The sequence below is a fragment of the Brachionichthys hirsutus genome, chromosome 12, assembly GCF_040956055.1.
Source record: "Brachionichthys hirsutus isolate HB-005 chromosome 12, CSIRO-AGI_Bhir_v1, whole genome shotgun sequence".
Taxonomy (NCBI): Eukaryota; Metazoa; Chordata; class Actinopteri; order Lophiiformes; family Brachionichthyidae; genus Brachionichthys; species Brachionichthys hirsutus.
The window spans coordinates 1,223,817-1,246,959 of NC_090908.1; the positions used below are offsets into that span (position 1 = coordinate 1,223,817).

The following is a 23,143-nucleotide window of genomic DNA, read 5'->3' on the forward strand; positions in this document are numbered from 1 at the left end:
TCCTAAACTGAGCCTGATGGATCATAAACTGAGCCTGATGGATCCTAAACTGAGCCTGATTGATCCTAAACTGATCATATGCTGCAGTAAATGTTTCCTGTCATGTTCTAATTTTTCTCCTGATACACAAACTGAAATAAAATGTGTGTTTCTCCTTCAGTCGGAGGACGCAGTTCTTGCAGCAGGTTCGCTCCGGCTCCGGGTCCATCTCTCCAGAGCCGCGTTTTGCGGGGAGCCGGTCCCCGCCGCTGGTTGATCCACTCCGGCTCTTCGTTCCGCCCGGAGCCGAGCTTGCTGCAGGGAGGAGCGGACGCAGCGCAGCAGCGCAGCGCAGCGCACACGCAGCCTGCGTTCACGGAAACGCGCACACGCAGCACTTTGCGACTTCCCCTGATGTTCTCCCGTCCGTGCAGCCCACGCACGGCTCCAGCGAGAAGACATCCACGCGTTCGGTGGGAACCGTTCCGGAAGCTGTTTGTTTCTGAGGAGCTGGGAACCTCTGCCCGGTCCAGGGATACCCCCCCCGACCCCCCCAATCGTTCCTGCGCAAAGAAAGACGTGCTCATAAACGCCACGCCGCATCTGTGGTAAGGTTGCAAGCTTCCTTCCTCTCTTCCAGGCATTGCAGGTTGTACTTTGTGTGTGTGTGTGTGTGTGTGTGTGTGGGGGGGGGGGGGGGCTCAGATCCAGCATCTCATCCTTTTGTATTTGCATCCTGAGGACCAGTCAGGCATCAGCTGCTGCTGCTGCTGCTGCTGTGACTCACACATGAAATAACCCTCAGATCATGACGTCAGCACCAAAGCCATGTGTCTCCGACCCCCCCCCCCCCCCCCCCCCAGTTATGCATTGTGTTGTGGAGCTCAGCTGGATGATGTAATGGTCACCGGTATTTTGAGCTCCTCGGCTTCCCCTCCTCTCCCGGGTTGAGAAAGATTCTCCACTCGCTGAAAGTCATCCAACTTCGGGTCGCTGCCCCCACCACCACGCTGCCCCCACCCCACCACGCTGCCCCCACCCCACCACGCTGCCCCCATCCCACCACGCTGCCCCCATCCCACCACGCTGCCCCACGCTGCCCCCACCACCACGCTGCCCCCACCCCACCACGCTGCCCCCATCCCACCACGCTGCCCCCATCCCACCACGCTGCCCCACGCTGCCCCCACCACCACGCTGCCCCCACCCCACCACGCTGCCCCCATCCCACCACGCTGCCCCCACCCCACCACGCTGCCCCCACCCCACCACGCTGCCCCCACCCCACCACGCTGCCCCCACCCCACCACGCTGCCCCCACCCCACCACGCTGCCCCCACCCCACCACGCTGCCCCCACCCCACCACGCTGCCCCCATCCCACCACGCTGCCCCCACCCCACCACGCTGCCCCCACGCTGCCCCCATCCCACCACGCTGCCCCCATCCCACCACGCTGCCCCCACCACCACGCTGCCCCCACCCCAAAACGCTGCCCCCATCCCACCACGCTGCCCCCATCCCACCACGCTGCCCCCATCCCACCACGCTGCCCCCATCCCACCACGCTGCCCCCATCCCACCACGCTGCCCCCATCCCACCACGCTGCCCTCATCCCACCACGCTGCCCCCATCCCACCACGCTGCCCCCATCCCACCACGCTGCCCTCATCCCACCACGCTGCCCCCATCCCACCACGCTGCCCCCATCCCACCACGCTGCCCCCATCCCACCACGCTGCCCCCACCCCACCACGCTGCCCCCACCCCACCACGCTGCCCCCACCCCACCACGCTGCCCCCACCCCACCACGCTGCCCCCATCCCACCACGCTGCCCCCACCCCACCACGCTGCCCCCATCCCACCACGCTGCCCCACGCTGCCCCCATCCCACCACGCTGCCCCCACCCCACCACGCTGCCCCCATCCCACCACGCTGCCCCCACCCCACCACGCTGCCCCCACCATGCTGCCCCCACCCCACCACGCTGCCCCCATCCCACCACGCTGCCCCCACCCCACCACGCTGCCCCCACCCCACTGAAGGTCAGCCAGTGACTTTGCAACACAAATATAAGAGACTTGAGAGCGTTTGTTGTCCGTCGCCGTATCAAATCGATTTTCTGACATGGTTCCGTCGTTCCGAGGTTCCTCGCTCAAATGCTCAAACACTTCGTTGGTAAATCCGGTGATGATGTGACGCGGTTTTCAGCCTCGGATGGTTTTAAGCTTTAGGAATCGTTCGTGACATTCATAACAGGAAGTCATCTCAAGACACTTTAAGGCATCGCAGGGAAAGACAGAACCCAACGTGACCCAAAAATGCAAGCGCTTTGGAGACGGAGGCAAGGAAGAACTTCCCTTTAACAGGCAGAAACCTTGAACAGAACCCAAGGCTCATAGTGGAAGGCCGTCTGTCTGGACCGGCTGGGTTGAGAGGGAGAGAGAGAGGGAGAGAGACATAGAGCAGGAGCAGACAAAAACATAACGTAACATGTAGGCTGCTGACTAGAGCTGCTATTTGAAGCTATAAATGCTAATGCTAGCGATATGGACAGCCACAGGTCCAGGTTCTGCAGCACCACGGACAGAAGGACCTGCAGACAGAGACAGACAGAGGGACAGAGAGAGGGCAAGACTGCAGGGAAGAGGGAGGGATTGTGAATAAAATGTTACTTTGTTTGATTTATATAAACATCAAAGACATCTGTGAATAAACAGGTTCCACCGAGATTTGAACTCGGACCGCTGGATTCAGAGTCCAGAGCGCTAACCATTACACCACGGAACCGGCCGACGTCTGGCGTCCGGCCACTTCGCTTTGTGGTTCACGTTACTGGAGCAGCTTGGGAGAACCCGGAGAACGCTGACGGGGAGAACATACAAACGCGGCACAGACAGGATTCGAACCCGCGACACGAAATAATGAGCGTGTTTTGATTCCGTCTCCCTGCCAGTCGGGTTCGGTGCAACGAAACGCACGGCGCTGAAGTTAGCGCCGCAGCAACAGGTTTCACTTCGCTTCTCTCCACGACCGTTCTGCTTGCGTTGGCATCTTTCCACGGCTTTAACGTTCTCACAGCTTCCTGCTGACGTCTTTAGCTCCCAGCGACTCCAGCTCACGCCCTCGGGCGGGCCGTGAGGTTTACGTTACAACCCCCCCCCCCCCCCCCCCGCTGTCTCTGATTGGGTCAAGGGGAGTGGATCTGTTAAATAGGTTAAGTGAACGGACTTAGAGCTTTGTGTTGCAGAAGCTTAGATCCCAGGATGCTGAGACAGAGGAGGGGTGATGACGGTGAGGGATCTGCATGGCAGCTTATAGCTGGGGGGGGGGGGCATGAGGGGCATCCCCGACATATGTTAGAACACATCCGGCGTTTTAACCCACAGATGAGTACGCAGCGTGCATCGACGTCTGTCCATCAAGAAGAATAAATAAAAAACAGAAATACAAAATGTTGATCACGTTACATTTGAAAGTGATCGCATCGATCTCGGACACGCGGCTTCCCTCCGATGCTCTGCGTTTCAGATGAACAGCGAGCCGTGAGGGTGAGAACGTCTCAGAGGATGCTCCTGATCCAGGAGGTGCGCTGAGGGAGGTCCACGGAGCCACCCGGCGCCCACCATGTCTCAACACCCCCAGCGAGGCCCGCTCAGCCGCGTGGTGAGCTCGGAGGAGAGGAGCGCCACGCAGCTCAGCAAGACCTCCACGCCTGTTCACAAGAGCGCCTCCTCCTCCTCCTCCTCCCAGCGCGACAGCCGGCAGGTAAAGGCCACGCCCCGGGGGCAGTTCATGTATAAAAAACAAACCGCAGACGCAGACTTTTGTTCTTTAGATCGTTAGTCAAGTTTCGTTTCATTTCTGTCTCAGCAACAACCCAGTGACCTCCCAACACTGAGACATCCCATAACGGCAGGTCACTTAAATGTCAGTGTGAAAAATAACATTTTTAATTCATATTCGGTATATAAATGTGACTTTATTTTGTGCTTACACCTTGCGCCCTTGCTTATAATATTATATACTGGATTGTAACTTTATTGCGCAGCATCCAGCGTCCTGGTTTCCTTTCAAATGTTAATCCGACTAGATCTGAGGAATCCACGAAGGCAGAGCAGCATCAATCGACCTTGCAGACGCATCCGAATCAGTGAGATCGGTTTTATTTCACAGTTTACGGGACAAGTGCTCAAACGTGACCCCTGCAGCCCCCCCACGCCAGCCCTCTTGATCTCACTGGGCCGCTTTGTCACCGAAACTGGAGCCTCTGACATCACAGCTTTTCCGTCGGCTCTGGGTGATGAATATTTCATGAGGGCAGGCGGATGCTCGGAGCGCCGCTGAGCTCGTGGCATTCTGGCACGCTGTGGAGGCGAGAGCCCAGCTTGCGTCCGTGGTTTTGGATTGACGGACTGCTGCCCCCCCCCCGGTCATTATTTCATTCTTATAAATGTCGCCTACTTTAGAGAAGAGGACTTAGAAGGAGAAAAGTTTCAGCGTTTCTTTTGCCAGACGCTCCATAATCTTTGATGAAGCGTAATCTGCGTCTTCCAGCTTCTGTCCTACCGGTCCTCTCTGAGAGTTTAACGAGACGCGGGGACAGCTGGACGAAGACATGGGAGCCTTTGTCCAGTAGATTTCCTTTTCATTGTGGATGTTATACTCGAGAACAGCTTCGTTTGTCTCTGGAGGAAGCTTGATAGAAGTGAAGGGTGGGCGGTCTCCTCCTCTCAACTGGTGAAAGATAAAAATGCTGAAATAAGTCTCTAAATATACTTTAATATCGCGCTCCAGAAAGGTCTTGTGTGGAAACACGAGTCTGAACACACATTCTGAAGCTTCTCATTTTTACCACAATGTTCCTCACATAACATTTACATAGATTCTATATTTTTGGATTATTTTTTTTTTGGATTAGAATTTTAATCTTGACTGTAGAATAATAATCTGATCTGTCATTTTGGATCCCGGTGTGACGCTCACTTGATTTCACACTAAAAGAACTTCAAAAGTCAAAGTCAAAGTGGAAATTAAACCGTTCTATATTCATAAGCACTTTGTTATAAGTATAACATCAAAGTTCCTAAATGTTAGGGAGGAGCTGATGAAACTCGACACCTGGCGAAGCTTCACCTCTAAAACAGACTGAACAATTTATAAAAGAGCGTTAGCATCGTTCCTGCTTTCAAATATTCACTTTCCTGCAACCAGAATTATATAACTCTAAATATTAAGTTTACGTTGATATAAAATGCTCACTTTGGTAGTTTTATCTCAGATACACACTTGAGTAATCGTTTATTGAAACATTTTATTTGAGTATTTTATCCTGATTTTGTAAAAACAAGCCCGTTTAAAAATATATATAATTCTCATTAGCTCAAGAAAACAACCAACAAAATAAATATTCCTGCTAAAAATACTACCTAATCAACTTGATTAACTTGAAGCTACGTCCTCGGCCTCTAATTTTGAATGATTTTATTTGTCAGTGATTCAGTGTGTACTTACTCTAGATTTAGAACTCCCGTAACAGATGTACACGATTGTTCCGTTTCATTATACTCGTTACTATTGCGTTAAGTTTCAGGACATAAATTGAGATTAGTCGTGAGCTCCTCCAGCAGCAGAAGTCGGTCTCTGTAGCAGCAGCACGGAGGAACCCTTCGTCAGAAATGAGCTGCTGGTCCGATATTTATAGAACCAATTTAGCCTAAAGTGTCTCCAAGGAGTGGTTGTCCTCCCTGCAGCTGGGGGGGGGGGGGGCTTTAACTGTAAGAGTTTGATTCATTGCAGCATTAATAGATCAGTGAGGAGGAGCGCGTTCTACGAGGTGACACAGACGACTCTTGGATCCTCTCCGCTGATGAAACGAATGTATTTGTGTTTTTATGCTGTTACATATAGAGCCGCCCATAAGGGTGGGACACATGGAAAAAAACAAGTCGTGTCCTGGGAAAATATCCTTCGACGAAGGTGAAGTCGCCGAGGCGGACCGGCTCATTCAGCCTCAAAGCCTTCTGCAGTGGGATCAATGGACGTGAGCAGAGGCCAGGAAATCACTTCTGCTGAGTTCGGTGTGTTCTCCGGGTCCAATAACTAGAACAGGACGTTCTGTGGGTGATGGTAACGTTCCCTCGGTGGAGCCGGAGCCTGTGGACTGTTCCTGATTGTTTGGATCTCACATCCCTGAGCAGGAAGGTGCATTGAATTCCAATTCAGTGTGTCGTATTGCTTTGTGTCTTCGGAGAGGTGTGCAGTGAGGACACACAGGAGGTCTGTGAGGACATTCTCCCAGGCTGCTGCTGCTCCGGTGTGAAGGACGTTCTGAATGTCTGCCTTCCTCGCTCTGAGTGGAGAATTACAGGCTGCAAAGTTCCTCCTCTTCTCCAGCTGCACGGCCTCGAAAAGGAGGGGGGGGGGGGACAGACACGTGACCTCCTCGCAGGAGCGATCCGCCTGCACGGCCAATAGATTAAACAAGCAGCTGTCTCCTTCGGTTAAGCGTCCTGCAGGCAAAGGCCGGGCCAATTGTGTCGTGTTGCATTCTGGGAAATGTAGGTAATTACTGTGAGTTGCAGGTGGGTTTTAAAGATAGCAGGTCTCTGGCATCGTCCTTCTGCACATAATCTACATTCATATCGGGAATGTTTTTCGGATTAAAGATCAACGCATATTTGTGAAAGCGATTTTAGATTAGTATGAAAAGATATTTAAGCATAGTGTAAAGAGTTTTAACAGTTTATGGACATGATTAATGTTTATTCCCAGTTATAATTATAGCAATGCTTTAATGGATGTTATGTGTTCATGCAGAAGGATCCACTCACTGGTGCTCACAGGAGTAGCAGTTCAGTAGAGCCCAAAGGAACCGTTTAGAAATGCTAATTAAAGGACATTTGAACTCTCATGCTTCCTGTTTGAAACACAGACGTAACGTTTCTCGTGACAGAAAGTGTTTTGTTCCTCTTCTGGAGGCCTGTTTCTGACTGTCTTTTTATTCCTGTCTAGGAGGCAGATAGCTGGGAAATCATCGAGGGCCTGAGGATCGGTCAGAGCAACGTTCAGAGACCCGATAAACTCGAGGGCTTTATGTTGAAGAAGCGGAAATGGCCCCTGAAAGGCTGGCACAAGGTAAACGCCCCAGCAGGCCGAGACAGCAACCGCTTCTGTCGCTGGAATTCACTTTGAGAGAATAGCGTTTAACCGTTTCACGTCTGAGAGAAGTTCTCGTGCACGGCAGACTGCGTCACCTTCTGTTGGCCTCTGGCTCAAACAACCTGCACAGTTCCTCCGAGTGTAATTGCTGTTTTATCGAAACCTGAATCCTTGTTTGCGTTTCCAGAACCCATCCAAAGCCTTGCAGCTAATTATGAGATAATGAATAAGAACAATTATATAATCAGGTCTGATGTGTTTGACTTTCAGTGTCTGCCCTTCTCATTATTTAGCACACATTATGTTTGTGCGTTTTCTGCTCTGCAGCGTTTTTTTGTCCTGGACAACGGTATCCTGAAGTACTCCAAGTCCCCCGTTGATGTAAGCAACCGTGACTCGAACCCACAGGCGGCATCACCTCGGTGCAGCAGCGGGTCTTCAGCGCGCCGTGTCACTGTGCACAAAAGCACGAAATGGAATTGTAACACGAGAGAAAAGCTTCGGCACTGCTTAGAATCCGCATGCACAGACGTGTGTCGGTCGTCAGGCCGTCGTCAGTTCCCGTCTTGTTAGCTGAAGTATCACTTCTTCTTCTTTTTACTTCATCATCAGAGATAATGTGTCATACATTTAGACCTACCGGGACCGTTCACATAAACGTAAATCAAAGGGCCCAAAAGAATTAACGGAATGATTTCTTTGACTTACCTCAGATCCAAAAGGGAAAACACCATGGCAGCATCGACGTCGGCCTCTCCGTCATGTCTGTCAAGAAGAGAGCGCGCCGCATCGACCTGGACACCGGGGAGCACATCTATCACCTGAAGGTAACGCAGATGGGCGCCATCAATAGCGCCACTTCGACCGGGATAAACAGGAGCCCAGTGGACGGCAGACTCACGGCTGCCTGTCTCGCCTCAGGTCAAGTCTCAGGACATTTTTGACGCTTGGGTGTCCAAGCTGCGTCATCACCGGCTTTACAGACAGAATGAGATTGTGCGTTCTCCCCGGGAGGCCACCATTCGAACGTTTCCTCCAGCAGCTGCCACCGACTCCGCCCCACCCGCCCCGGGTGTGGTGCGTGAAGCCAAGGTGAGTCCCGCTGCCCTCCCCCGTCATAACGAACTCCAACGTAAGGATTAGTTTCAGCTACCAATGGAAATACTTTTAGATTTGATGTTGATCTTTCAGCATTTTCTTCTGTCTGTCTTCAGTGTTTAAAGCTCAAACGTGAGCTCTAAGCGGAGTTCATTCCCTTTTTCGAGAGAGGTCACGGGAAATGAGAAGCGGCCGGGCTCTGTTTATGTTGAAAACTGGGAGAACGTACCAAAATATTATCCAGTGGCGAGGAATCAAGAATGTGTCTGCGTCGGTCACCCGAAATGAGAGACGATCTTACAGTCGGCATGAAAAGCGACCATTTTAATGAGGAGCCTAACGTGGTCCAATCAGGTCCAAAGGTTCCAGCGTTGCCCTCGAGTGACAATGAGGCACAGACTGACGATGGCACGGTGCGCACGCTGACGTGCATGTTTAGACTGACGGACCAAATGTCACCCCACCGCAGGCCAAACCAAGCAGCTTGCCGTGGCCCTCTGTGGCCCCCAGCCGACTGCCGGCCTCCTACAGCAACGGTCAGAGCAAGGTGGCTGCTTGGCTGCAGGAGTCAGAGGAGATGGACAAGTGTGCGGAAGGTGAGTGGGTCTTCCTCCTCGTCTTCCTCCTCATGCAGCGAGTAAAGTCCGTGTTCAGGGAGGCGGAAGGGCCGATGCTTGTCGTCCGCCCGACGCTGATTCCGTTTCACACGGCCGTGGATGTGGATTTTGTTTTCAGAGCTCGCACGGTGTCAGGCCAACCTGAGCGATCTCAGCCGGTTGCTGCAGAGTCTGGAGATTCTGCAAAGGACGCAATCGGTGCCCAATTTCACCGACATGCAGGTGAAAAGCATTGCAGCCTCACTTAAACGCACACACTCGTCCTCGTAAGCGTCTCGCTTCAGTGTCTGAGTGTTCGGCATCACTCGGGTAATGAGGGAGATTTGTCTTTCTAATTAAAGAGCCTTCATTACCTGTCTAGTCAAACGGGTTCTCATAAAGAGGAGTGGGCTGTATTTCTGGACGCCACACAGCCCAATCTTTTTGCAGCTCGTTTGTGGCACTGCTACTCGTTTGGTTTCCATTTCACTGCAGTTAATGAGTGCTTCTCTTTGTGTCTTCTGTTTGTTCTAATAACCACGTTTTGCATTTTGCTGCAAAGACCAATTGTGTTGAGTTGTCAAAGAAAGAAAAGCGCTTGAATAGAAGATGGAGAACAAAAAGTGTCGGCAAAGATGCAAAATTCCAGCTTCAGGTATCTTTTTTGATTTCTTCTTTGCCACATAGACGATCTATCAGGTCGCAATGAAAGGTTGAACACGACACCAGTCGTTAAAGACATGAACGTTTTTACCTGTTTTTTATTTGGTTGAGGCTCAATAAACAGATAATAAAATGAAGAGCGGGTTTGCTGCTGATCAGAGGTCTGTTTCCTCTGTGAGTCTCTTTGTCTATTAAATGAACAAGTGTGAAAAGTGGAAAGCCCGCCCACTGCTCTCTTTATTGTTTTAAGATGCACAAACAGACAAAACCGCTTCAGCTTTTTATCAGCCTCTTCTTGGTGTGTGATTTGTGATGTGTGATTTGTGATCTGTGATTTATGATCTGTGATCTGTGATCTGTGATTTGTGATCTGTGATTTGTGATCTGTGATCTGTGATGTGTGATATGTGTGATGTGTGATGTGTGATTTGTGATCTGTGATGTGTGATTTGTGATCTGTGATGTGTGATCTGTGATTTATGATCTGTGATCTGTGATTTGTGATCTGTGATCTGTGATTTGTGATCTGTGATGTGTGATTTGTGATCTGTGATGTGTGATCTGTGATGTGTGATCTGTGATGTGTGATGTGTGATTTGTGATCTGTGATGTGTGATGTGTGATGTGTGATTTGTGATGTGTGATTTGTGATCTGTGATGTGTGATCTGTGATGTGTGATTTGTGATGTGTGATTTGTGATGTGTGATCTGTGATGTGTGATGTGTGATCTGTGATTTGTGATTTGTGATCTGTGATGTGTGATCTGTGATGTGTGATCTGTGATGTGTGATGTGTGATTTGTGATGTGTGATTTGTGATCTGTGATGTGTAATCTGTGATGTGTGATTTGTGATGTGTGATCTGTGATCTGTGATTTGTGATCTGTGATGTGTGATTTGTGATTTGTGATTTGTGATGTGTGATTTGTGATTTGTGATCTGTGATGTGTGATTTGTGATCTGTGATTTGTGATTTGTGATGTGTGATGTGTGATTTGTGATTTGTGATCTGTGATTTGTGATGTGTGATGTGTGATTTGTGATCTGTGATCTGTGATGTGTAATCTGTGATTTGTGATGTGTGATGTGTGATCTGTGATTTGTGATTTGTGATGTGTGATCTGTGATTTGTGATCTGTGATGTGTGATCTGTGATTTGTGATCTGTGATGTGTGATTTGTGATCTGTGATTTGTGATTTGTGATGTGTGATGTGTGACAGTCCGCGTTCGTTCCATCTTTGCTAAGCTTCCTTTATTTTGTGTGATTTATTAATCTGCTTCCTGACATGTCGTATTCATTCATGTTTTATAACTGAATATCCTTTAGTTGTAGGACGAACAATCTTTGATTTCTTCGTTCTTCATGGCATTAATAACTGAGGATCCTCTTTCAGGACAGTCCTGGGGACAGACTGTTAGGACAGACTGACATGGTTGTAATCCCCCTCCAGGTCCCTCTGTCTGCCAGCATGTCCCCGGTTCGCCTCCACTCGTCCAACCCCAACCTTTGTGCCGAGCTGGTGGACTTTCAGCCCCCCGTCTCCCGGCTGACAGACGGTGTGGAGTGCACCAGCGACTACAGCAAACTTCAGGAGGAATTCTGCACCATTGCACAGAAAGGTAGGCGGACTGGGAACCGAAGAGAAATGCTCTGTTTGATTCTGCTGCAACGTCCTCTGGGTTAGAAACCAGAAAGGAACACGCCGTCCTTTTGTCCCGTCTCTCTGCAGTCCACTCTCTGCTGAAGTCGGCCTTCAACACCGTGGCCATAGAGAAAGAAAAGATCAAGCAGGTTCTGTCTGACCAGGATCAGTCGGACCAGTCAGCCCAGATCAACACGCTCAGGAAGTCTCTGTCACAGGTAACGAGCTCCAACCTTTATCCATTTGTCATGTTAAGTGTGATGGTTTTTTTAATGTATTTACAGGATGGGGACATTACTGAGTAAATTAGTGCAGCAATCCGAGCGATGCGTCTCCCCTGAATTGAAACGGAAACCCATTTGGTCGTGTCCTGTTAGAAGCTGCGCTCTAAACGGCGGCCGTCTGGCGTGGAGACGACGGCGCAGACGAGCGATCAGAGAACGTCCGTCTTCTCTTCCCTCATTAATTGGCGAGACGGAGAAATGTGTGCTCTTCATTAGCTCTGCTCCTCGGGGCCGTCGGTCCACGCCAGTGATTTAATCGGGCCGGTCCTTTGCGAACGCTTCTATAATCTCTGAGGAATATTTCTTCTTCTTTTTGGCCTAAATTGGAGGCTTGTGATGATGATGATGGTGATGATGATGCGATCGGTTCTTATGTAAACTAGGTTAAAGTTTGTGGTGTTTTCTGTCATGAATAAATCTGACGGACGCCATCCATTGGATCAGAACAATAAAGTGACCCGTTAAATTGATCAGAATTTTAAGACTCATTTTGCAGATCCAGCCTTCAGACGCTTCTGCTTTCTTTGTTGCAGCCGAGAACCCGTGAAAGAATGACAGTAAAAAAGACGAGTATTCCGATAAGATGCCAATCCTTTAGTAGACCGTCAGACATTAGGTCTTTCTGTGTGCAGCTGCATGACAAAAGCAAAATAAGTCCGAGGATTTCTGCAGCAGTGCCTTACACACAGAAGGTCCTGGGTTCGGGTCCCAGCTGAGTTTCCTCTGGGTTCACGCTGCAGCTTTGGTTCTTCTCTCCTGACGGTCGGAGGCGGAAGCTGCTCATGACGGGAGGCGATCCGGTCTTACCGATGACTCGTATGAGTTATACTTCATTGATATCTTTTAGGCCCTGTCCCAAAATGCAGAGCTCCGTACCCGACTCGGCCGCATCCACTCTGAGTCTGCCGTGAACGAACAAGTGGTCAGCGTGAACGTCATCTCCACTCCGGATGAGGTAGGTCGCTGCGATCACGCCGCCGCCGTAAGGCGCCAAGCCCGCCCCGGGAGCCGTGTTTTCCTCCTGTGTATTGATTACTCTTCTATGTATTGATGGTCTTCCCCGTATGCTGTCACAGATTAGCTTAAAGGATTGTTATTCTCTGCGGAGCCTGACATGCAGGCGTTGATGCGTGCTGCAGCATGAACCCCGGTGGCTGCGGTTCTTCAACCTGTCCTCGTGTCATCATCTTTGCGTGTGTTTGCCTGCAGGCCGGGGAGCAGATGGGCATCCCTCTGACTCAGCAGGCCTCTAATGAGAGCCGACTCTCAATGTCAGAGTCTGTGTCCGAATTCTTTGATGCCCAGGAGGTGCTTCTGTCTGCCAGCTCATCGGAGAATGAGGTAAGACCGAGGGCCGTGACGAGAAGTGGATCAAGGGGAATGTGCTGCTGGACAAATAGATAGAAGTGAAGTCACTCACAAGAATGACGTGCACGTAATTCACTTTGGGATCTGGACATCTGCCGCATTTTGACCTTTTAAGTGAAATTGTACACTTTTGTGTTAAAATTCTAGAGTGAATCATTTTTCAAAAATGAGACAAAACAGATATTGTGATAATATCCTCGTTATTACTGGATAACAGCAGCCCTCCTCGATCTGAGCCTTTTGATTTGTGACTCCTAGCTTTGTCCGAGGCCGGTTGCACCACCTTTACCCCCCCCCCCCCCCCCCAGTGACTCTACAGAGACCTTAAGCATTAGAGCTCGCCAGCCCTGAACTGAACCTTATTATTGGCTTCCACCCCCGGCCTTCCTGCTCCGTTTGTAGGCCCATTCGCTGTAGCAGAGGTCATGACATTATTATACAGAAAACTACAATCTTCTCTACTGTGGCTTCATTTGCTGTACATGAAGTACAAAAATGCTGCAGTACTATGATTACTGCATTGGGACGGACAAGTGCTGCAACTTTTAAGCCGCTGGCAAACTGCAGTGGGTGTGTGTGTGTGCGTGTGCGTGTGCGTGTGCGTGTGCGTGTGTGTATGTGTGCGTGTGTGTATGTGTGCGTGTGTGTCCGCGTGTGCGTGTGTGCTGGACTCTACTGATGCTCTGCTCTCCACTCAGGGCTCAGACGACGAGTCATATGTCAGCGATGTTAGCGATAACATTTCGGAGGACAACGCCAGCGTGACAGACAGCATCTCCCGACAAAGTAGGTCCTGCGTCGCACACACACACACACACACACACACACACACACACCCCGGGACAGGAATGGGAAGCTGCTTTACCAATGTGGCAGAGGGCAGATGACTTTTATTGCTTCATGCTTCATTTTAGACGTTTGAATCAGATGTTTCAGTGATATTAGTTATATAATATCAGCGAGGTCAGTGGACAGAGTGGACAGTGAATGTCCTTAGAACATTGCTTTTATATTCTTTAGGGTAACTTAACAAGTTTATTCAACTTCATTTAATGTCTGTGATCTAAGGCTGAAACTTTACTGTGTATTTTCCCAAAATAAAAAAAAAGATCAACAGTTTGAATCAAAACAGTTTGTAAAAGTAAAGAACTCCATATTAAATTGGAGAGTTTGGCGAGTATTTATTGCTGCAGCTCGCGTCCCCGTTGTTCTCTAAAGGGTTAATGACTTTGATATGTCCGGTATGATGCTCTATTGAAATAAAGACTGTGCCTTCCCAGTGGCCAATGGAGACTTTGCTGGCAGCGCCTTCCGGAATGGCCGGCGCACCTGCCTCCTGGCGCCTTGTCCGGACACCAGCAACATAAACCTCTGGAACATCTTGAGGAACAACATCGGTAAAGACCTTTCCAAAGTATCCATGCCGGTTGAGCTCAACGAGCCGCTGAACACGCTGCAGCGCATGTGTGAGGAGCTGGAGTACAGCGAGCTGCTGGACAAGGCCGCCGAGACCGAGGATCCCTTCGAACGCATGGTAAAGAGGCAACGAGCACGCCAACGCGAGAGAACCTGGCAACCCGAGGCCACGCTCTGAGACGTAGCTCCATTACAGCCGTCTTTCTAATCGCACCCGATGCATGTTCTAAATCTGGCTGATGATGTTTTGACTCTCTGGCAGGTTCTTGTCGCTGCTTTCGCCATCTCAGGCTACTCGTCTACTTACTACAGAGCAGGAAGTAAGCCATTCAACCCCTTACTCGGAGAGACGTATGAATGTATTCGGGAAGACAAGGGCTTCAGGTTCTTCGCTGAGCAGGTAGGGCCGTGCACAGATGTGTGTTTTAGGTGCTAAATTGATTGATCTTGGATGTAGAAGCGTTTCCTTTTCACCGGAGACATTTTCCCAGCTGGTTGTTTCATCTCCGTAATGAGGTCAGCCTGTCTGCACGTGTTGCAGCGCGGCGTCTGCTCGGGCACCGATAGTGATGTGCGTGACGCACGTCAACAACGACAGCTGTCACACTGTTCATGTTTGATCCGGTCTCTCAGGTCAGCCACCACCCTCCGATCTCCGCCTGCCACTGCGAGTCGAAGAACTTCACCTTCTGGCAAGGTTGGTAACGTCCCTAATTAGTGGAGGCATCTAATTACGGGGGCTGTTTTAGCAGAGGAGGCGGCTTTTATCTCGAATAGACTTTGAAAATTCATATGCATGAATTTCTTGTGTCAAGATTTTTCATTTTTTCATTTCCAGTGTTGCTATTGTTGTTTTTTTACTGAATTGCTTTTCAGATATGAGATGGAAAAACAAGTTTTGGGGAAAATCGATGGAGATCTTACCAATTGGGACGGTGAATGTCATGATTCCCAGGTAACTTCCTGCTGCTCTGCTTAGAGATCAAACGTCAAACATGAAGTCATAGATAGATAGAATTAATTAGTATCTAGTTGTTGAATTAGATTCACACTCGTCCTTCCTCATCCGTCACAAACAGATTGAGATGTCGTCGTTGACAGAAGAAGATCTTTTCATCCCTCACGTTTAGCATCTTTTGTATTTCTAGGTTTGGAGATCACTATGAATGGAATAAAGTAACAACCTGCGTCCACAACATCCTCAGTGGGCGGCGGTGGATCGAGCACTACGGGGAGATCACCATCAGGAATATGAAGAGCAGCGCCTGCCTCTGCAAACTCACCTTTGTTAAGGTGAGGTGGCCTCAGAAATGGGTTTGGGTGTGATTGAAATGTTCAGCCCTTCCATCATTTCATCTGTATTTCAATGATAATTAGAACTTCTTCTTAAATGTGTTAAAGGGAAAGTACCGTCCTGTTATTTGTCTTCCAGGGAAACTACTGGAGTTCTAACGTGAACGAAGCTCAAGGATTTGTGATGGATCAAGAAGGGAAAGTGATCCGCAGACTCTTTGGAAAATGGCACGAGGGCCTTTACTGTGGCGTCCCGCCTTCTGCCAAATGCATCTGGAGGCCCGGTAAGAACTTGTCCTTCATGCATCCACAGCTGTTACATGTTACTCTATATTGGTCCAGTGGGTTTTTATGGGAGTTTTGGGGGCGTTTGAAAAACACAATTCCCAAAAATGAAAGTGTTGCCGAACGGAACTGACGTTTTCAGGGTTTTCTTTATGCCGTTTTCTTTCCTCGTCAGGCTCCATGCCCACAGACTATGAGCTGTACTATGGCTTCACCAGGTTTGCTATTGAACTCAATGAACTTTGCCCCGAGTTGAAAGATGTTCTGCCCCGGACGGATTCCCGATTCAGGCCTGATCAAAGGTGCGGCATCCGATCATAACGGCATCTCACAAATAAGAATCGAGCGCACACTGAATAAATGTGGGCCGTTTTGACTGAATGTGGTTTTGGGGCTTGCAGGTATTTAGAGGAGGCCAACTTGGAGATTGCAGCTTCTGAGAAGCAGCGCATTGAGGATCTGCAAAGAACGAGGAGGAAGTGGAGAGAGGAGAATGACATCAAGCAGGAGCCGTGCTTCTTCAAGTGAGCTCTAATGTGGACTCTCTCTCACACACACTCTCACACACACACACACACGTGGTTCCGGTTCAGAAATGTAGTCAACTGTCACGTGTTAGGTAGCTTACGCCGTTTTCCAGTGTTAAAAACGTGAGATCCACGTTTTCAGGCGGACTTGTTTGATCCTCTCCAGAGTTTGGTTGCGCTTTCACACCAGCCCAAACGGAGCGGATTATCCGAGAAAAGGAACTCTGGCCTGTTTGAAGGGGAGCAAACAGTGGCAGTGTGAAAGCACAGTAGCAATCAAAAGAAACCCAATCACAGGGAAGGATGGAAATGATGAGGGAAATTATCTCTGTAATTTAGATTGAAAAGTGAAATCATACTAATTTTCAGTTTTTAATCAGTTTCAAAACCTAAAGAATGACTTATTTATAGATTTTTTTTCTCTCGTATATGTTGAAAATTGTGATTTTATTTTATTTATTGCATCATTTAAACCTCCGTGCATGTTTAGCCGCCACGCTCTCCAGCTAGTCTCCGTCTCTACGCGGACGACATCACTTCCAGGTTTCACTTTTCTTTTCTTTTCTTTTCTTTCAGGAAGGGGCTTGATGCCAACCGCAGGGAGAGGTGGGTCTCCAACAACACGTACTGGGAGCTGCGCAAGAACCCTGGCTTCATAAATATGGACTACGCAGTACACCTGTGGTAGCTGGCGGATCCACATGTCGACGAGAAGGCCTTTACCTATGCACAATAACAAAGCATATTAACGAGGAGACATCCGTGTGCATGGGCTGCAGCTGGGGGAGGAAGCCATCGGGGTTCCACACAGACGTTGCTATGGAAACATTCTGTAGGATCTTTGTGCTCGTTGAAGTTGGGCTGTCAGGACAGCAATCGAACGGCTCCTACGTAGATCCTTCCTCAGCTCCTTCGACTTCTGTCCTTGCCTTAAAGACACTCCTGCAGCGTCACATCGTTTGATTTCTGACAGCAGTTTGGTTTAGACTAATCTGTGAAGTAGAACTTTTGGCTACTTGCTATACTGTGCATGTTTAGAGAGCAGCTTTCACAGGCGTATATCAACTGTTGTAGAAAAAAAAAGAGGTATTTTTGTAAAATATCTTAGAATTTAGCAACACAGCCGTATGTGAATTAGCAGATGTAATTTATTTTTGCCTTTTAATACTGTTGACTATGCGATAGCAGTTCTCTCTCGCTCTCTCTCTCGCTCTCTCTCGGGAAATAACTCTTGTAAAAACTCACATAACTTGAGTTGTGGAAACGGAGGATTCAAATGAGTCGTGTTTTGCTGTTGTGGACGTCGAGGACACATTTTCAACCTTTTACTAAACTCAACAGAGTCCAGAGGATTTATTAGAAGGTATTAGAGGGATAATCTGAACTTCACCAGCCCCCCCCCCTGTTGGCTAAATGTAAACATTAATAATTAATGTGTTATAAACGTGAATACGCACATAATGTTGTGGGTCTAAAACTCACACCAGGCACTCGATGTGGTATTAATATTAATATTATTATTATTATGGTGACAAAATCCACTTATAATTTAAATCCTTGTTGAAACTTTAAAAGACAAAATAATGTTTATAAATGATCAGAATGATCAATAAATTATCCAAATATATATCCTTTTTTTTGCAGCCAGCGTTCAGGCAGCTCTATAATGAAACACCAGAGTCACCTGCGGGCCGTCCCAACAACATGCAGGCTGAAGAACACTTTAAAATCCGGTGCATCTTTACAGACACGGATAAGAGATAAAAGCTGATCATTTACTGCTCTGATCTGAACTTCTGTAAAAAGCTTTAATGTTTTAACCTGTTGAGGTTTTAAGCGATAGAACATTTAATGCACAAAGTTAATGGAACATCTGTCCCCTACAGCTGCAGCTTTTATGACGCCCCGTCCCAAGTTGTCCCCCCGTTTGCCGTTTTAACAGCTTTGGACTAGATATTGTAGCACCTGTACGAATATTCGGTCATTCATGCAGAAAAGCATCGAAGGCTTGTTCCAGTTCAGCTTGTGTTCCTGCCGGAACCGGAGACGTCTTGAATCTAAATATGTAGAATGAAAACCATGTGAAGTACATCCATTGTGTACTCTGGTCGTATCCGGTCCTGTGTACATGACGCGCCAAAAACTACAACATGTCCTCTTAATGTATTTATTAAATGCTTTCCATTTTAATCCGATTACAAACGCAACGCTACAATTCGTCGGTTTTACTTGCGGTGCCTTAACGCATTTATCGATGCCTCGCAAACACACTCCTGGTGATGAAGCCACGCCCCTCATCACCTGCACACACGCTTCAGTCTCCGCCCACCTGCTGCAGGTGATCAATCACCGATACTTAAATTGTCGGATTTCATTGTGGACAAAATGACGCTGTGCAACATTTTTAAGCGAGAAGGTCGAACTGTAAAAAAGCTTGAAGGGCGTCCAGCACTGCTCTGATTTATTAATCAATACAAATGTATTAATCAATACAAACGTATTAATCAATATTGATTACAGTGATCATTGTAAATACAGCACATTTGAAGGATGGGTCATTGTCTTTTCTTTCCTCTTCCACTGAATCAGATCAGTTCTACGTGGAGACGGAGACGGTGATGTTTGGTACAGAATCAAACGCTCCTCCTCTGCTTTCTGGGTTGTTCTACCTGCATGTCAAGAAAACTCCCCCCCCCCCCCCCCCCCCCCCACACACACACACACACACACACACACACACAGACATTAGACCTTCGTGCGTTGCCGTTTTGGACTGGAGCTCCGGGTCAGCTCGTTTGTTTGTTTCACATTTATTTCCCCATAAATCCCTTCTAAAGTGCAATTTGAACAAAGGACATATCTCCCCGTGAACTCTGTGCGCGTCGCTCCATCGTGCTTGTTCTAATAAAAGAGCCAAACTGGTTTGTGTGTGAAACGCTGACAGGTGGGATGCTGTTGCCATGGAAATGATCTGGCTGCTTGGATTTGGGTTGTGTTCCCGATTATTTCAGATGTCTTGAAATGTTTTTGATGCGATCTGGAAAACATTTTTCTGACTTCAGTGAGAATTAAACCAACAAAATAAAAGCACACCCTGCTCTATATTGGGGGGGGGGTCACGACACGTGTCGATGATACGGTGGCTTCTGTTTACAGATGCTATTTATAATCGTTGACGTCCTGAAGTAACCTAAGAAAAGGGACCTCCACCAGCTGCGGTTCCATGGTGTAATGGTTAGCACTCTGGACTCTGAATCCAGCGATCCGAGTTCAAATCTCGGTGGAACCTGATTATTGTAGAATCACAGACGGTGACTTTTACATGCGGACCAGAACCGAGCTTCAACTGTCAAAACTTCAGAATCAGATTTTCATTTAGAATTCTTGAACTCCATGTTTCATTCCTTCCTTCCTTGAATCCTATGATCAGAATAGATGACTGAATAGATTTTCTGTACATTAAATTAAACCTTTCTTAAAAAAAAATCCAAAAAAATCCAAAAATGCAGCCCTCCATGTGAATGAAACATTTAAAATAAACTTCATATCTTAGGATAACTTGAAGAAATGTTAAGTATATATTTAAAACCAATTAATACATTGTTCTCCGATCAATATGTGCTTTATGCCCGTTTCTCTCTATAAGCCACACAGATCAATAAATAAAAGTCTCATATCTGATGGTTTTACATTCACTAACCAGGAAGAGTTGCAGCAATCTGTTGTCGATTAAACAGCCATTAATGAAAACCAGCACTCCTTTGCATTGACTTTTTATTTTTCTGATTCATAAAGATGTTTCTGCTTTTCCACAAGGATTCACTTCATAGAGAATAATTTAACTAATCATGATCATGTGAAGCACACACTGCAAAAAAAACACAGTTAATCAGGTAAAGGCAAATCAAAGAGGAAACATAAATAAAATCTCCACTAAAAAAAAACCTTCCTTCATAAATTTCATTTTTTCAAAATTTAAATGTCTTCTATTTACAGTCACAAACAGCTCGATATTTCTGCATGTACGCCTCGACTTCCTTTGTCCCCGGGCAGGAACTCTCAGTTCAGCCGACACGACGAAACAGGCGAAGCGAAGGTTGCCTTTATTTGATGGACGCCATGATCTTGACGTACTGGAGGGCGCCGTGCGCTGCGTCGTTGTGAGCGTTGCCGCAGGAGATTCCTGTGCCGTGACACACCGTCACCGGGTCGGTAGACAGCTCTGCCAGGCACTGGTAGCGGCCGTTCACCGTCAGCTCGTCTGCAAAACACAGACACACACTTCACATCGCAACAATTAAATAAAACCGGCATCAGGGAGGCCGTTCCAGCGATTCGTTAGCATCTTTACTGAATTCACCACATCACAACAAAGACTTTGATCTAGTCAAAGTGCGTCTTTAGTCATTCAGGGAAAACATTTGTTGACAGCGGAAAGGGATAGTCGTTGCTGTGACGACGGCCTTGAAGGTATTACGCAGTATCTTAAGTTAAAACGATTTATTCTCTTGTCTCTCCCCCCCCCCCGTAGCGTCAACACCGACGTGTCCTTTCTTACCGATGTCGAAGTATGTGACCTCGAATCCCTGCTCCTTGGCCACCTCCAGGAGCATCTGAATGTAATCGGTGTTGGGAATGCTCAGCGGCTTTCTCCTCAGCAAGGAGATCTTCTCCGCCATCGAATTCTTTAAGTTCTCAAGTCGGACACTTGGTTTAGGAGAAACCTGAGAAATGTCAGGTCAAGGAGAATTTATTTTATCTCCAAAATAAAGCCACTACCTCCAGAGGCATCAAGTATTTGCCGTACCCACGTGAATTCTGAGCAGCCCGGCAGACGTAGAAGTTTTGGTATCATTTTCTCTGCTGTTGCCCTTTTTGCTGCCTTTTTTGATTTTCCTGAAGCTGTAAAAAAAAAAAAAAAAAAATACGACATTAAGAAGGGCATGGACAACAGAGAACTAGCATGGCTTCAAAGCTTTCACACACACACCGTTCTCCGTGAGAGACTCCAGTCGACAGGTAACGGTGAATTCTCTCATGTGCGGCGGACCGGCCTCCATCAGAACCGTGTACTCAGGACGACGCCATCCTCTCTGCAAGGCCAGCTCCTGAAGGGGTTAAACATTATTTTATGTTCAATGAACACATGGCAAAGCAAAACGCCGCACGGCTGTGATTGACACACCTGCAGTCTTCCCACCGAGTTGGGGGGGCCGGTTGTTTCTGCTGCACCGTTACTCCCAGACTTCAGAGGCAGATTCCTGCAGGAAATCACACGAAGGCACGAATCACAGCCGCAGCAGCTCAACTCTCAAAGGCAGACACCCGGAATCAAAGGCAGACACCCCGGAATCAAAGGCAGACACCCGGGAATCAAAGGCAGACACCCGGGAATCAAAGGCAGACACCCCGGAATCAAAGGCAGACACCCGGGAATCAAAGGCAGACACCCCGGAATCAAAGGCAGACACCCCGGTAGTCAAAGGCAGACCCCCCGGAATCAAAGGCAGACACCCGGGAATCAAAGGCAGACACCCCGGAATCAAAGGCAGACACCCGGGAATCAAAGGCAGACACCCCGGAATCAAAGGCAGACACCGCTGAATCAAAGGCAGACACCCCGGAATCAAAGGCAGACACCCCGGAAGGGTTCAGCAAAGTCGACTTACAGCCTGCCTGCAGACTCATTCTTTTAAAATATCACTGGACTCCTGCTAAGGTCGAACTGACAGGGCCCGATTCTCTGGTTTGTTGTCATTTTAGACAAGCGTTTAAAGTTGAGAACCTTCAGCAGAACATCAGTGGAACAGTAGATCCATTCTGCCGGTGCCTTCAGCTCCACTCACACTGTTACAGCGTCTGTCGGTAGAAGTTTCAGGGCAGCATCTGCAGCCAGATGTTTAGCAGCTTTTTTACTGGAACCTTGGCCTGAAAACAACAACAACAACAACAACAACAACAACACAGCCATGTCAACATCACCGCAGAACGTTAAAAAAAAAACAATTCCAGGTGAGGGGGGGGGGGGGATGCAGCATAACCTAAAGCCCAACGAGGTGCTACCCTACAAAGTAAAGGTTACTGCTTCAGAGCATAATTACCCATCACCAATAAGCATTGCCAAAGAGTTATGTAAGTCTAAGTCGGGGGGGTGTAAATGACCTGTGCAGCACACATCTCGGATCGTCACGCTGAAGACGAAGCGGGGCTGGTGGTCCTCTCCCTCGGCCTTCTCCAGCGCGTACACCGGCAGGCTGCCCCGCTTGGTGCCGTATTCATGCAGGACTTGTATCGGCGTCTTCCTGAAGTTGGGGCTCTGAACTTCGTGTTTCATCGAGCTGCATTATTAAACGTACAGAAATCATCGCCCCTTTAACATCAACTTTAACCGGTTACTCTCAGACTTAGTATTTGGGGAGAATAACGACAGACATTTAAGATAAAGGTTTAGATAAAGATGAAACAGCCTCTAAAACATGCTAATTAAATAAGCTAACCTCGGCTCGGCGGTCGCGCTCATCGCTGGTGACTGAGACATGATGAAACGTAACAGACACGATATTATTATTGATCAAACATTTGTGTTATCACGAGAAACACATTAAAAAGTGCTCTAAGAAGAAAGAACACTGTTAAGAAGCTGACCCGGAGCAGCTTTCGGAACAACATCCGGGTCAACAGCGCGTCAACAGACTGTAGCGTTAAACTACTCCGCGCCCCCTGCTGGCTGTTTCATCCACGCGCATCACGTTTGGGTTGGATTTAGTGGGATTTATCACTGCGACAAAAGTATTGATATGTAAACTACGACAATTTAAAATAAAAG

The 23,143-nt window shown here is 48.2% G+C and overlaps 2 protein-coding genes and 1 non-coding gene across 3 annotated transcripts; 2 read left to right on the forward strand and 1 right to left on the reverse strand.

Moving 5' to 3' along the window:
• The first annotated feature begins 3,609 nt into the window (after positions 1–3,609).
• osbpl6 (oxysterol binding protein-like 6) lies at positions 3,610–22,741 on the forward strand. Its single transcript, XM_068746705.1, has 22 exons — positions 3,610–3,750; positions 6,997–7,119; positions 7,471–7,524; positions 7,857–7,970; positions 8,065–8,235; positions 8,711–8,837; positions 8,977–9,080; positions 9,400–9,492; positions 10,953–11,121; positions 11,232–11,362; positions 12,276–12,383; positions 12,638–12,769; positions 13,495–13,582; positions 14,077–14,330; positions 14,475–14,612; positions 14,846–14,909; positions 15,089–15,167; positions 15,361–15,505; positions 15,645–15,789; positions 15,966–16,092; positions 16,192–16,314; positions 22,726–22,741. Exons 1-22 carry the CDS (start codon positions 3,610–3,612, stop codon positions 22,739–22,741), a joined length of 2,646 nt encoding a protein of 881 aa, XP_068602806.1.
• Positions 19,535–19,606, forward strand: trnaq-cug (transfer RNA glutamine (anticodon CUG)). Its single transcript has one exon. It is a non-coding gene; the product is annotated as a tRNA-Gln (tRNA).
• prkra (protein kinase, interferon-inducible double stranded RNA dependent activator) lies at positions 20,089–22,895 on the reverse strand. Its single transcript, XM_068746706.1, has 8 exons — positions 22,815–22,895; positions 22,480–22,655; positions 22,164–22,245; positions 21,503–21,578; positions 21,308–21,425; positions 21,125–21,219; positions 20,876–21,041; positions 20,089–20,578 (listed from the first exon to the last, which is right to left on the reverse strand). The coding sequence occupies exons 1-8, from the start codon at positions 22,853–22,855 to the stop codon at positions 20,421–20,423; spliced, it is 912 nt and encodes a 303-aa protein (XP_068602807.1). The 5' UTR covers positions 22,856–22,895; the 3' UTR covers positions 20,089–20,420.
• Between the last annotated feature and the right edge of the window lie 248 nt (positions 22,896–23,143).